This window comes from Ranitomeya imitator, chromosome 10, assembly GCF_032444005.1.
Source record: "Ranitomeya imitator isolate aRanImi1 chromosome 10, aRanImi1.pri, whole genome shotgun sequence".
In the NCBI taxonomy this organism is placed as follows: domain Eukaryota; kingdom Metazoa; phylum Chordata; class Amphibia; order Anura; family Dendrobatidae; genus Ranitomeya; species Ranitomeya imitator.
In genome coordinates, this window is record NC_091291.1 from 118037246 (window position 1) to 118050769 (window position 13524).

At 42.0% G+C, this 13524-nt stretch overlaps 1 protein-coding gene across 5 annotated transcripts in view; it reads left to right on the forward strand.

Moving 5' to 3' along the window:
- The window catches only part of VWA1 (von Willebrand factor A domain containing 1), a 95095-nt gene that overhangs the window by 49112 nt on the left and 32459 nt on the right, over positions 1-13524 (forward strand). For all 5 annotated transcript variants that reach the window (XM_069741218.1, XM_069741215.1, XM_069741217.1 and 2 more), the window contains exons 2-3: positions 6199-6765; positions 10166-10441. In XM_069741218.1, the coding sequence (XP_069597319.1) occupies positions 6199-6765; positions 10166-10441 (843 nt within the window). The remainder of the gene's footprint in view (positions 1-6198; positions 6766-10165; positions 10442-13524) is intronic.

A 13524-nucleotide genomic window follows, 5' to 3' on the forward strand; every position in this document is an offset into this window, starting at 1 on the left:
TAGGTAGATCTGATGTGTAACCCTACACACCGCAGTGATCACAGCTGACAATGAACCCTCAGCTCGCTCCGACCTGCCTGCCAGACTGACACTTCCACAGGTCTCTTCAGGCCAGGCTGTTTTTAATCCCAGGCAGGATGTGTCTGTTTTCGCCAGAGTTCCTGGGTGTGTCGGGTTTATTGGCACACTTTTGGCTAGGAATGCGTTTGCTCTTGTTCTTTTTAACCCCCTTAAACTGCCAAGATGAAGATGCCTTCCTGTGTCTGCTGCGGAAGCCACCATCGTGCACAAATCTCAACTTTACAAAGGGCATTTCCTCCCCAAATACCTGCCAAGTTTTATACTAAAAAGTCAGAGGCTCCCGGGCGCCAATGCAAAATCTGAGACAGGTCTCTACACATCAAGTGTGATTTATCACTCTGGGGTCTGCTTATGTGTCTGTGATCCACCCTAGACATCCACCACCACTGGATCCACTTTGGCTATGCGCCTGCCTTCAGTTTTTCCTAGCAGACAGATTTATCCATCATTTGCGTTATTGCAGTTCTGTATGTTTTACTGTGAAAGTTATGACTTTTCAGATAAAAAATACTTTGAAAATCTAGCCGGGGACAAAGTGTCTCAGTTGACTAGTCCAAGTCCTGTGCCCGGTGGCTTCTCCCTGCCTCGCTCCACTAGACTGACCTAGGTCTCTCCTTGTACTCACATAGGGAGGGACCTGCCAGTCATGTGGATCAGGACAGGGATTAGTCATGTGGGACACATGGTCCTCACCGGCTTTACCAAATATGTTTTAGCTGAGATGTTGAAGTACCGGTCTCTGAGTCATGCCACCCGTGGCTCCTCCAACTTGGATCTGCTGTCTGGTTCCCTTGAAATTGTATATTCATCTTTTTTAGGTACTGTAACTCTACTTGTGTAAAACCGGGTGGCAACAATATGGCTCCCATTTTGGCTTCCACGGGAAGGGGCATCAATGGCCACATGACTCCCAAAAGTAGAGGCTTTGGTGCTCCGCATGTGCCAATACCTAAGCGTTCAGATTACTTTGATTCTATCTTACTTATCCCTATGAACCGGAAATCAAACTACATTTTTCAATAATTTTGGATGTGTTATATCCCCTGTTCAGTACAGATGATCATTGTGGGTCTGGTCTTGAGACCACCAGCGATTCAATCTTAGTGATGACCGAGTGTGCTCGGATAAGCCTGCTTTCGTCCTAGCTGAGTATTTTTTGCATGCTCGAAAAAAAACAAAACTCAAATCCCTGCGGCTGCATGTCTCGCGGATGTTCGACAGCCACAACACATGTAGGGATTGTCTAACAAACAAGTGTCACCAATGGTCAAGAGCGCTCAGTTGATGCTCAAGTCCAAATGTTAGACTCCTTAATGAGCCCTTACACCGTTTTGCTGAAAATAAGCTGAGCTTCTTGGCCACTAGGTATGAGCGACTGGTGGGGGGATCTCTGGATCAACATTACAGAACTGGAGCTAAAACATCAAAAACTATGCAATTTTTTAATAACACTGAAATTTTTTTTTAGCAATTTTGCAAATAGACACAATGAAAGAGTATCATATGGATTTGTACACGGCTCCTCTGCAGACCTAGGTGTCTCCATAGTTCCAGACTACAAACCCTGTGCCCCGTAGTTGTCCTACTTCCAGCTTTCACCTATGTTTCCCTTGCACAGATTGATTGATGCAGGGACATGGAATCATTATCGAGGATCCGACATACTCCGGATTGTAGGTTGTTTGCTGATGTAGGACGGTGGATAAACTATATATATAATTGGAGAGGACTTTGTTCAGGCATAAAAACAAACTTAATTCACGAGAAAGAATGCCGCCCCTCCTCCACCATATCTAGGAGAGATGTGTAAGAAAATTTGTCGTTCTTTTGGGGTCAAGGTGAAGTTGTTTGCGATTTACATGACATTTTATGATGCAGAGAATTGCTGAAGGATGAGGTAAGACTCGGAGCTTGAGATTTATGTCTACAATGATGTCTGTCAAAAGACACGCACGTGGCTAATCTGAGGTTCTTCATCCGTGGACTAGGCTATCCAGAGAATTCAGATGCAGATGTTTCCTCTGACAGGAGATTCTTGCATACGCTGTGGTGTTGCAGCACTCTGAAACTTTATGGCGATTCCTAGAAAACTTTAAAGAGTTAGCAGGAGACCATGGGTCTCAGATGATCACTCCAAGGCCAGTACCCGCTCTTCTAGCCTGACAGGTCTCTCCTTATACACACACATAGGCAGGGCCCTGTCAATCATGGGGACTGGGCCGTGAGCATGGAGCCTGCTGCATCTCACTTGTTAGGATCACTAGGTGAGGTGGATCCTCAAAGCCCAAGGTTCGGGTGGGCACACGTGCGTTGGTGTAGCAGGCAGTAGAGGCATGCCGGAAACAATCCAGCAGAGGTCCTGGAGACTGCAGAAAAGTAGCAGAGGTCTGGAGACTGGAGGCAGGTAGCAGAGGTCATGAAGACCGCAGGCAGGTAGCAGAGGTCATGAAGACCGCACACAGGTAGCGAAGGTCATGAAGACAGCACACAGATAGCAGAGGTCATGAAGACTGCAGACAGGTAGCAGAGGTGCTGAAGACCACAGGAAGGTAGCAGAGGTCCTGGACACTGTAGACAGGTAGCAGAGGTCCTGGAGACCGTAGACAGGTAGTAGAGGTGTTAGAAACCGCAGACAGGTAGCAGAGGTCTGAAGGCCTCAGACAGGTAGCAGAGGTAACAGAGACTGCAGAAAAGTAGCAGAGGTCCTGCAGACTGCTGAATGGTAGCAGAGGTCCTGTACACCACAGAATGGTAGCAGAGGTCCTGAAGATCCCAGACAGGTAGTAGAGCTACTAAAGACCACAGAGAGGTAGAAGAGGTCCGGAAGATTGTAAACAGGTAGCGGAGGTCCTGAAGGCAGCAGAAGATTATTATTATTATTACAGGTAGCAGAGGTCCTGAAGGCCGCAGACAGGCAGCAGAGGTCCTGAAGGCCGCATAGAAGTAGCAGAGGCACTGGGAACCTCAGAATAGTAGCAGAGGCCCTAAAGACCGCAGACCGGTACTGAGCAGGTCATAGTGCAGGGACAAACTAAGAGTCTTAATACCAAGACCCAGGTGGGTGTCTGGGGAGGCGTTATATAGGCCTAGGTATATGATCGCATGGGAGCACAGCAGGCTTCTTGCAAAACTCAACGTGAAGCACAAGAAAGTTTAGCGGACCTGGGAGAAGGGAACAGAGCCCGGACCTGGGACAGGTGTGTAACTTCTCTCGATGCAGATGGGAATTAATTAAGGAGAGTAAAACTAATCCCAAACTGTTCTTCAACTATATCAATAGTAAAAGAATAAAAACTGAAAATGTAGGCCCCTTAAAAAATAGTGAGGAAAGAATTGTTGTAGATGACGAGGAAAAAGCTAACATATTAAACACCTTCTTCTCCACGGTATTCACGGTGGAAAATGAAATGCTAGGTGAAATCCCAAGAAACAATGAAAACCCTATATTAAGGGTCACCAATCTAACCCAAGAAGAGGTGCAAAACCGGCTAAATAAGATTAAAATAGATAAATCTCCGGGTCCGGATGGCATACACCCACGAGTACTAAGAGAACTAAGTAATGTAATAGATAAACCATTATTTCTTATTTTTAGTGACTCTATAGCGACAGGGTCTGTTCCGCAGGACTGGCGCATAGCAAATGTGGTGCCAATATTCAAAAAGGGCTCTAAAAGTGAACCTGGAAATTATAGGCCAGTAAGTCTAACCTCTATTGTTGGTAAAATATTTGAAGGGTTTCTGAGGGATGTTATTCTGGATTATCTCAATGAGAATAACTGTTTAACTCCATATCAGCATGGGTTTATGAGAAATCGCTCCTGTCAAACCAATCTAATCAGTTTTTATGAAGAGGTAAGCTATAGACTGGACCACGGTGAGTCATTGGACGTGGTATATCTCGATTTTTCCAAAGCGTTTGATACCGTGCCGCACAAGAGGTTGGTACACAAAATGAGAATGCTTGGTCTGGGGGAAAATGTGTGTAAATGGGTTAGTAACTGGCTTAGTGATAGAAAGCAGAGGGTGGTTATAAATGGTATAGTCTCTAACTGGGTCACTGTGACCAGTGGGGTACCGCAGGGGTCAGTATTGGGACCTGTTCTCTTCAACATATTCATTAATGATCTGGTAGAAGGTTTACACAGTAAAATATCGATATTTGCAGATGATACAAAACTATGTAAAGCAGTTAATACAAGAGAAGATAGTATTCTGCTACAGATGGATCTGGATAAGTTGGAAACTTGGGCTGAAAGGTGGCAGATGAGGTTTAACAATGATAAATGTAAGGTTATACACATGGGAAGAGGGAATCAATATCACCATTACACACTGAACGGGAAACCACTGGGTAAATCTGACAGGGAGAAGGACTTGGGGATCCTAGTTAATGATAAACTTACCTGGAGCAGCCAGTGCCAGGCAGCAGCTGCCAAGGCAAACAGGATCATGGGGTGCATTAAAAGAGGTCTGGATACACATGATGAGAGCATTATACTGCCTCTGTACAAATCCCTAGTTAGACCGCACATGGAGTACTGTGTCCAGTTTTGGGCACCGGTGCTCAGGAAGGATATAATGGAACTAGAGAGAGTACAAAGGAGGGCAACAAAATTAATAAAGGGGATGGGAGAACTACAATACCCAGATAGATTAGCGAAATTAGGATTATTTAGTCTAGAAAAAAGACGACTGAGGGGCGATCTAATAACCATGTATAAGTATATAAGGGGACAATACAAATATCTCGCTGAGGATCTGTTTATACCAAGGAAGGTGACGGGCACAAGGGGGCATTCTTTGCGTCTGGAGGAGAGAAGGTTTTTCCACCAACATAGAAGAGGATTCTTTACTGTTAGGGCAGTGAGAATCTGGAATTGCTTGCCTGAGGAGGTGGTGATGGCGAACTCAGTCGAGGGGTTCAAGAGAGGCCTGGATGTCTTCCTGGAGCAGAACAATATTGTATCATACAATTATTAGGTTCTGTAGAAGGACGTAGATCTGGGTATTTATTATGATGGAATATAGGCTGAACTGGATGGACAAATGTCTTTTTTCGGCCTTACTAACTATGTAAGATAGGGATACAGAGGGACATGAAGATAACAATGTTGCATTGATTCATCACTTGTAATGATTGCCTACATGGTTGTGTTTTGGTGACATTTCCAACTGCAGTATAAGCTAATGCCCAAAATCCAAACATTCTGGATTTTTTGACACAAGTTGCAAAAACCTTGTCCATCATAGCCCACAATGTCAGTCACTTGTGAACCGTCCATGACTTCGTTGTTTTTGCAGCTCCAAATTGAAATTCTAAAATAGTTAATGACGGGAAATCATTAACTTTTTGGTGGTGTAACTTGAAAGTCACCATGTAATCCTGGCCTAAGAAAGGTTAGGCATTACTGACAGATCCTCCAGGGGACCCAGGCCTTGATATGGTAATTGGTTCTATCTACAACAGTCATTCTTATAACATAAAACATTTGGGACACTTAAAAAGTTAATCCGGGACTAAGTACTAACAGGCAGATGATTGCTTCCCACCTGCCTGTTGTGCCCGGAGCCGAACTCCACTGGCACAGAGCGGTCACCGACCATTCCTACCGGCAATTCATCGGCTTCTGTTGATGTCACATCAATAAAGCAGCTCTTCCTCTTCCAGGCTGCTCTGTTGACGGGGTGTGACTGCCGACATCATGCCAATTGACAGCCAACTCCCGCTGCCTAACCAGCTATCAATCAGCATGATCTCGGTAGACATGCCCCGTTGACAGAGCAGCCCAGAAGAGGAAGAGCTGTTGACATGGAACCGCTGAGGTCTGTAAAGCGCTGTGGAATATGGTCGCACTTTATGAGTAAAAATAATAAATAAAGCTAGTCAATTAGATTTTCTGGTGGCCCACCACCTGTAGACGTTATATTTGTGACATAATAGTAATCTTTGATACATTATCCATCTTCCAAGGCATCTTCAAGGGCAGTGGTTCTGTGATAGACAGATTTATTATGTACCATTGAGCTAGGAATTTATGAGATGTTTAGTTCCCCAAAAAAATTTTCAAAGGGTTTTACAATTTGTGTAAATTAATATATTTTTTTTCCTTTTCAGATCATCCAAGCGTCGTCCCGGATTTAGAAGGAGACCTTTTCTTCCTTCTGGACAGTTCGGGAAGTGTCACCTACGATGAGTTTTCCAAAGTCAAAAAGTTCATTGAGGATCTTCTTCAACCTTTTAAGTTTGGTCCACAGGACGTTCAAGCTAGTGTTGTTCAGATCAGCACCAACCCTACACTGGAATTTCCCTTGAACCAATACAGTTCCAGTAAAGATGTCCAAAATGCCATCCAGAAAATAAGACAACGCATGGGGGACACAAATACAGGCAAAGCTGTTAATTACGTCAAGGAGAACTTTTATTCCGAAGACTTTGGCTCTAGGAGTGACGTCCCAAAAGTTCTGGTGTGGGTGACTGATGGATTGTCCACTGATGACATCTCTTGGCCTATGAAGCTCCTCAAGGACATGGGAGTCTCAATATTTATTATTTCTACAACTGGTCGAGGAAATTTCCGGGAATTATCTGCTGCGGCCAGTGAACCAAATGAGAAATTCCTAAAGTTTGTGGATAAGGATGATCTAGGCATCATTACGAAGGAACTGAGGAACTCAATTATTGGTAGGTGGATCTACCACACATGGTGTATGAAACACTAGGGTGTCCTAGGTTTCTTCAACTGGTGATATTAGTGGTCGGACTACAAAAATCAGTAAGTTATCACATATACAATGGTTAGGTGAGATGACTTGTCTTCACCTCAAAACCCCTTTAAAATGTCCAATCCTTTTTTTCTCATAGGAGAAAAGTCAACACCCAACATATCCAGCTACTGTCCCCGTCCCAATTGAGAACATGTGAATATATACTGTACATAAATATAAGCCAGTATTAGTTTTGTATTTTGGTTACTTTTTACTATTCGGTTTTTCTCCTTCGTATTTATTTACGGTAGGTGTCTCTTACATTGTTGGATGTAAATTATGACACAGCAGCAATTTTTATCTTTAGACCTGAGTAAGATACGCCTGTGGTGACGAGATACATATCAGGTTTTTGTAACGTTGGCCGGTGCTGAGATGTCTATGACACAGCGAGATCTAAATCCGGCTAAACACTGTCACTTCTGAGTCACAGAAACTAGGAAAGTCATAGTCAGGTCTCACCTCTCCCCACGTGTTTTGGGCAAGGGTTCAACTCTTCGCCTCTATCTCTTTCACTCTCATTAATTAAATTTAGCAAATGGATTTTGCTCAGTGACTTAGAATTAGATTTCACACGCATTGTACTGTATTTCGGGAGCAGCTTTCCTTCTGTACATTGTCAACCCCAAAGGAAACGCCGATTGTTTGACCATTCATGCGGTAGCACCTTTAACATTTGATGCATTTCTTCCTTGGATGTCATTTTCAAACTCATGCTGAATATTTTCTTGACATAGTAGAATATGTTAATTGCACGTTTACTAACTGCTAAAATTCTGCCCTTTAAAGGGGACTTTTCACTGGACTTGTTTCATTTAAAATTAGTTCTTCCTCCAATTGCCAACGCTCCACTGATTCTGGAACAGTTTTTCTTTTTCTTCTGTGCCCCTCCGTTCCGAAGTTATGCCCCCGGTGATAAAGGTGCAAATTTTCCCTTCAACCAACTGGGCATACATCACAGAACTCCTCTGTGGGCGTGGCTCTGTTCTGATTGGCCAGCATCAGAGGAGAAAAATGCAAACGCCCACTGTGGTATACTCCCACGTGGTTGAAGAGAAAATTTGCTTCTTTATTAACAGGGGGAATATCTTTGGAACAGAGAGGCACAGAAGAAAAAGAAAAACTGTTCCAGAATCAGCGGAGTAGTGACGATTGGACGAGGTGCTCAGTTTAAATGTAAAAAGAGAATGAAGAATCCCCTTTAAGAGCATCAAACAAAGAACTCTGCTTAACGTATGGATCTCATCCAAAATATAAACGTGGTCATTTATTAGGTACTCAGAAAGTAGAGCAAAAGCCACATTTTGATATATTTGTTTTATTTATGGATATATTGCCATTTTTCTGTTTTGCTTCAGTGGCCATTTTTAAAAATTGACAGCGAGAAGTGCAGCCATATTTGATGTCCCCTTTTTGTCAGGGAAAATGATGATCAGCTTTTATTTTGTCAGTCATTTTACAATTTAAAAGCAAAGTGACTTTTATTTTACCGTCAGGTGCTGAAAAGCTAATGCAAAGGTGGCATCCAACATGTCAGAACTTACCGTGGCTATTAGCTAAAGAGGAATATTGGCTTTTCTAGGATATAAAAACCATCTGAGGCCAATTTAACACTCTGGTACTTTACTCTGTAAGTTTTGCCAGTCATATGTGAACCTAGGAAAGATCTTCACAGGTCACTCAACAAACAGCACTGACGATCTACATAATGCACTGCACTACATAAGTAGTGCAGTGTATAATCAGGTGGAAGCCAAAAAAAAAATACAAAAAACTATGCCACAATTGACATTTTTTTTATCCTTCCATACATAAAATGAAGTAAAAAAATTATACAAAAAATAAATATATGTTCCAAAAAACAATACCAATAAAACCTACAGCTTGGGAAACAAAAAAGCAAACCCTTCTAAAGCTCCGAAAAAATGAAAAAAAGGTATGCGTCTAAAAATATGATGGCAAAAATAAATAATTTATTTTTTAAAAAGTTATTTTCTTGAGCAAAAGTAGTAAAATGTAAAAATAAGTTACAAATTGGATATTAACATAATCATATTGACCCATGGTATATACTAATTTTTCTAGCAAAAATAATACAAAAAAACAATTCTAGAATTTGTTGATTTTTTTGTTGATCTAAAATTATAAAAAAATAGAAGAAAAATGGAACAAAATGTCTAAGGCGCCCAAAAAAGTTGCCAGTGAAAAAAAATCTGTCCATAGAATAATAAAAAGTTATGGGTCTCAATAAATATAATTTTTAAAATGCTTTTTTTATGAAATGTAGAAAAAAACATATTTTGTATTTTCCTTATTATATTTACCTGCATAATGATAAATAGCGTTGCAACTGTACAGAATGGTGAACAGTGTTTAAAAAAATAAATGCAAAATACATTATTCCATTTTTGTGCATTTCAACTTCCAAAAAGTGTATAAAAAGTGATTTTAAAATTCATATGTACCCAAAAATGGGACAAATGAAAACTGCATCATATCACACAAAAAAACGTAACCCTCCTATAGCTCAGTTGATGGAAACATGTTAAAATTAGGTCTCTCTGAGTAAGGAAAGTGCTATTTTTTTTGCACAATATTTTTTATACAAAAAATTATAAAATATAAATAAAACCATAACATTTTTCAAAACAACAACCTTTCCCATAAAGAGTTATTAAAAGTTAGGTATTATGTTATATGTGCACTAAAATGGTGCCACTGACAAATACAACTCATCCTGCAAAAAACAAGGTATTGTGGAGACAATAAAACACTGGAAAAAAAAACCCAAAATGTCTGGATCTAAGAGACAAATTAAGTTTAGTTAATAAGAAAAAATGTCCTTTAACAAAAGGATAAATAAGATAATGAAAATAAAATGATATTAGTTGTTATTAGTATTATTATCATAATCCAGTTTTACTTTCTAAGAATGTTATAGTCAGCATATTAGACTGTGTCAAAGTAAGTGGCACTAATATGAAATATGAAAGAAAAGCTCTAGGTAATTAATATTCTTTAAAAAAATCTATTTTTTTTGTACAAAAAAAAATAAATGTAAACCCACTTTTATGATGTATAGAGTTCTGCAGAAAATCAGAAAGAAAAACTGTTTTCCTAATCAGGAAAAAGTTTACAGAAACAGAATATTGAATAATGCTGCCATCTAGTGTCTACTTTTAAGTACTGTGGCCATGGAAAAATCTATATAACACCCAAAAAAATAAACATTTGTTATTATGTTTTATTACATTTTTAAATAGGATTCTATATATGTACATTATATGATTTTATCATTTTCTTTTCAACACATACAGAACTGATTAAAGCAAAGAGACTTCACGCACTGAATATAACAACAACAAGCTTTCTGCTGACCTGGCCCAGGTTACTATCTAAAGAGATCGGCCATTATGTTGTGGAATACGCACAAGTAGCAGATTCAGAGAAGATACGGCGCACTCTGCAGGGGGATCAAACAAGTTTAGAGATTACAGGTTTAACTGCAAATACCACATATGAGGTCACACTGTACCCCGAGTCAAATGTTGAGTATCTCCAGCCTCAAACGATAAAAGTCTCGACTCTTCAAGGTAAAATTATTGTGGTAAGGAATTAAAAATGTACAAAATAATGTAATATTTCATGTGATAAGTACATATGTAGATAACATGCCTGAAGAAAGACACAGATCCATCAAGTCCAACCTATAATCCTACAGTACTGATGAAAGTTTGTCACGTGGGTGGGTTGTGGACCCACCATGCCACAGGGCGGGCTTACCCTGGGGTAGCATGGCTTGGCAGTTACCTGGTGTTCACTAGAGCTCCTGATGGTAAAGTCAGGCTTAAGCTGTAGGTGGCCACCAGGTACCACTCGTAGGCAGTACCCGGTACTGCAGAAGCTGACCCCAAATATCAGAAATACAGGTACGGACTCGGAGTGCAAGGCAGGACCGGATGCTGATGCTGGTTCAGACGGTGCGGATCCTGGAACACTTAACAGGCTCAGGTGTTGGTTCAGACTTGATGGGGTCTGGTTCAGGAATTCAGGTTCAGGAACAGACAGGACGGATTCAGGTTCAGGTACAGACAGGACAGGTTCAGGAGGAACAGGTTCAGGAATTCAGGTTCAGGAACAGAAAGGACAGGTTCAGGTACAGAAGGAACAGGTTCAGGTACCGACAGAGCGGGTTCAGGTTCAGGTTCCGTAGAGTTGGTTCAGAGACCGACATGGTGGATTCAGGTTCAGGTAACGCAGAGCGGTTTCAGGTTTAGGGACCGATAATGTGGTTTCAGGTTCAGGCTAGCCGAGTACTGGACAACAGTACTGGAACAGAGACCTGAAAATGGCTTAGCAGGTTGCAGACTAACTAAACACAGTTGTTGTGCAGGCACCTCCCTACAGGGGAAGGTGCCTTAAATACTTTAGTGCCTCCCAGCCATTGGGTTGAGACACATCAGGAGTGCACATGCTACCCCTTTAAGAAACTGGGAGCGTGCACCCTAACTGCACCGTAAGGAGACCTTGCTGCTTGTGCAGATCCAGGAGCCACAGCAGAGGACACACAGCTCGGCGGTGGCGGTGATGAGCATGTCGGTGTCTCTGCCAGAAGCAGGGGGAGGAACCATGCAGTGACGCCTGCGTTACATATTAGGGGAAAAATGAATAGACCATTGAACATGATGTGGCAAAGAAGTCCATAGTCTCACTGCACATACACTGAAGAATCCATAATCTTACTCTTCGTACAGTAAAGAAACCACAGTCTCACTGCTCGTACCATAAAGAATCCATAGTCTCACTGCTCGTACAGTAAGAAAATAATTAAGTACGGTAGTTGGTTTATTTCCCCCCACTCGGATTTGTTTTCCCATATTTCAATACAAATACAATACAAAAAACAATGAATGGTGTCATTCAAATATAAAACTCATCCTTGAAATAAACAAGCCCTGATACAACTATGTTGATGGAAAAATAAAAAACCCATAGCTCATGGTAGGGAAAGAAAAGATGAAAGAGCAAAAATGAAAAATTCCTGGCTTTTTAAGGTGTTAAGTTATCCTCCTCAATGTTGTTTCTACACCATAAACCCCCAGCAATGTAATTATTAAAAATATTAAAATTGAGAGGGCCCAATACTGACCTGTTAGGGCTGGCAATCAGGCAACACAGCGTGCAGTAATCAGCGCACATACAGAGATCTGGCAATAACCAAAAACAATAGGACGAGCTCTGAGACGTGGAATCTCTGTAGACTGCAGTACCTGATCTATCCTCACACAACTATAAGCAGCAGTGGATTGCGCCTATCACTACCTATGCAACTCGGCACTGCCTGAGGAGCTGACTAGCCTGAAGATAGAAATACAAGCCTGACTTACCTCAGAGAAATACCCCAAAGGAATAGGCAGCCCCCCACATATAATGACTGTTAGCAAGATGAAAAGACAAACGTAGGAATGAAATAGATTCAGCAAAGTGAGGCCCGATATTCTAGACAGAGCGAGGATAGCAAAGAGAACTATGCAGTCTACAAAAAACCCTAAAACGAAAACCACGCAAAGGGGCAAAAAGACCCACCGTGCCGAACTAACAGCACGGCGGTGCACCCCTTTGCTTCTCAGAGCTTCCAGCAAAAGTTAATAGCAAGCTGGACAGAAAAAACAGAGAACAACTAGAAGTACTTATCTAGCAGAGCAGCAGGCCCAAGGAAAGATGCAGTAGCTCAGATCCAACACTGGAACATTGACAAGGAGCAAGGAAGACAGACTCAGGTGGAGCTAAATAGCAAGGCAGCCAACGAGCTCACCAAAACACCTGAGGGAGGAAGCCCAGAGACTGCAATACCACTTGTGACCACAGAAGTGAACTCAGCCACAGAATTCACAACAGTACCCCCCCCTTGAGGAGGGGTCACCGAACCCTCACCAGAACCCCCAGGCCGACCAGGATGAGCCACATGAAAGGCACGAACAAGATCTGGGGCATGGACATCAGAGGCAAAAACCCAGGAATTATCTTCCTGAGCATAACCCTTCCATTTGACCAGATACTGGAGTTTCCGTCTAGAGACACGAGAATCCAAAATCTTCTCCACAATATACTCCAATTCCCCCTCTACCAAAACAGGGGCAGGAGGCTCCACAGATGGAACCATAGGTGCCACGTATCTCCTCAACAACGACCTATGGAATACATTATGTATGGAAAAGGAGTCTGGGAGGGTCAGACGAAAAGACACCGGATTGAGAATCTCAGAAATCCTATACGGACCAATAAAACGAGGTTTAAATTTAGGAGAGGAAACCTTCATAGGAATATGACGAGAAGATAACCAAACCAGATCCCCAACATGAAGTCGGGGTCCCACACGGCGTCTGCGATTAGCGAAAAGCTGAGCCTTCTCCTGGGACAAGGTCAAATTGTCCACTACCTGAGTCCAGATCTGCTGCAACCTGTCCACCACAGAATCCACACCAGGACAGTCCGAAGACTCAACCTGTCCTGAAGAGAAACGAGGATGGAACCCAGAATTGCAGAAAAATGGAGAGACCAAGGTAGCCGAGCTGGCCCGATTATTAAGGGCGAACTCAGCCAACGGCAAAAATGACACCCAATCATCCTGGTCAGCGGAAACAAAACATCTCAGATATGTTTCCAAGGTCTGATT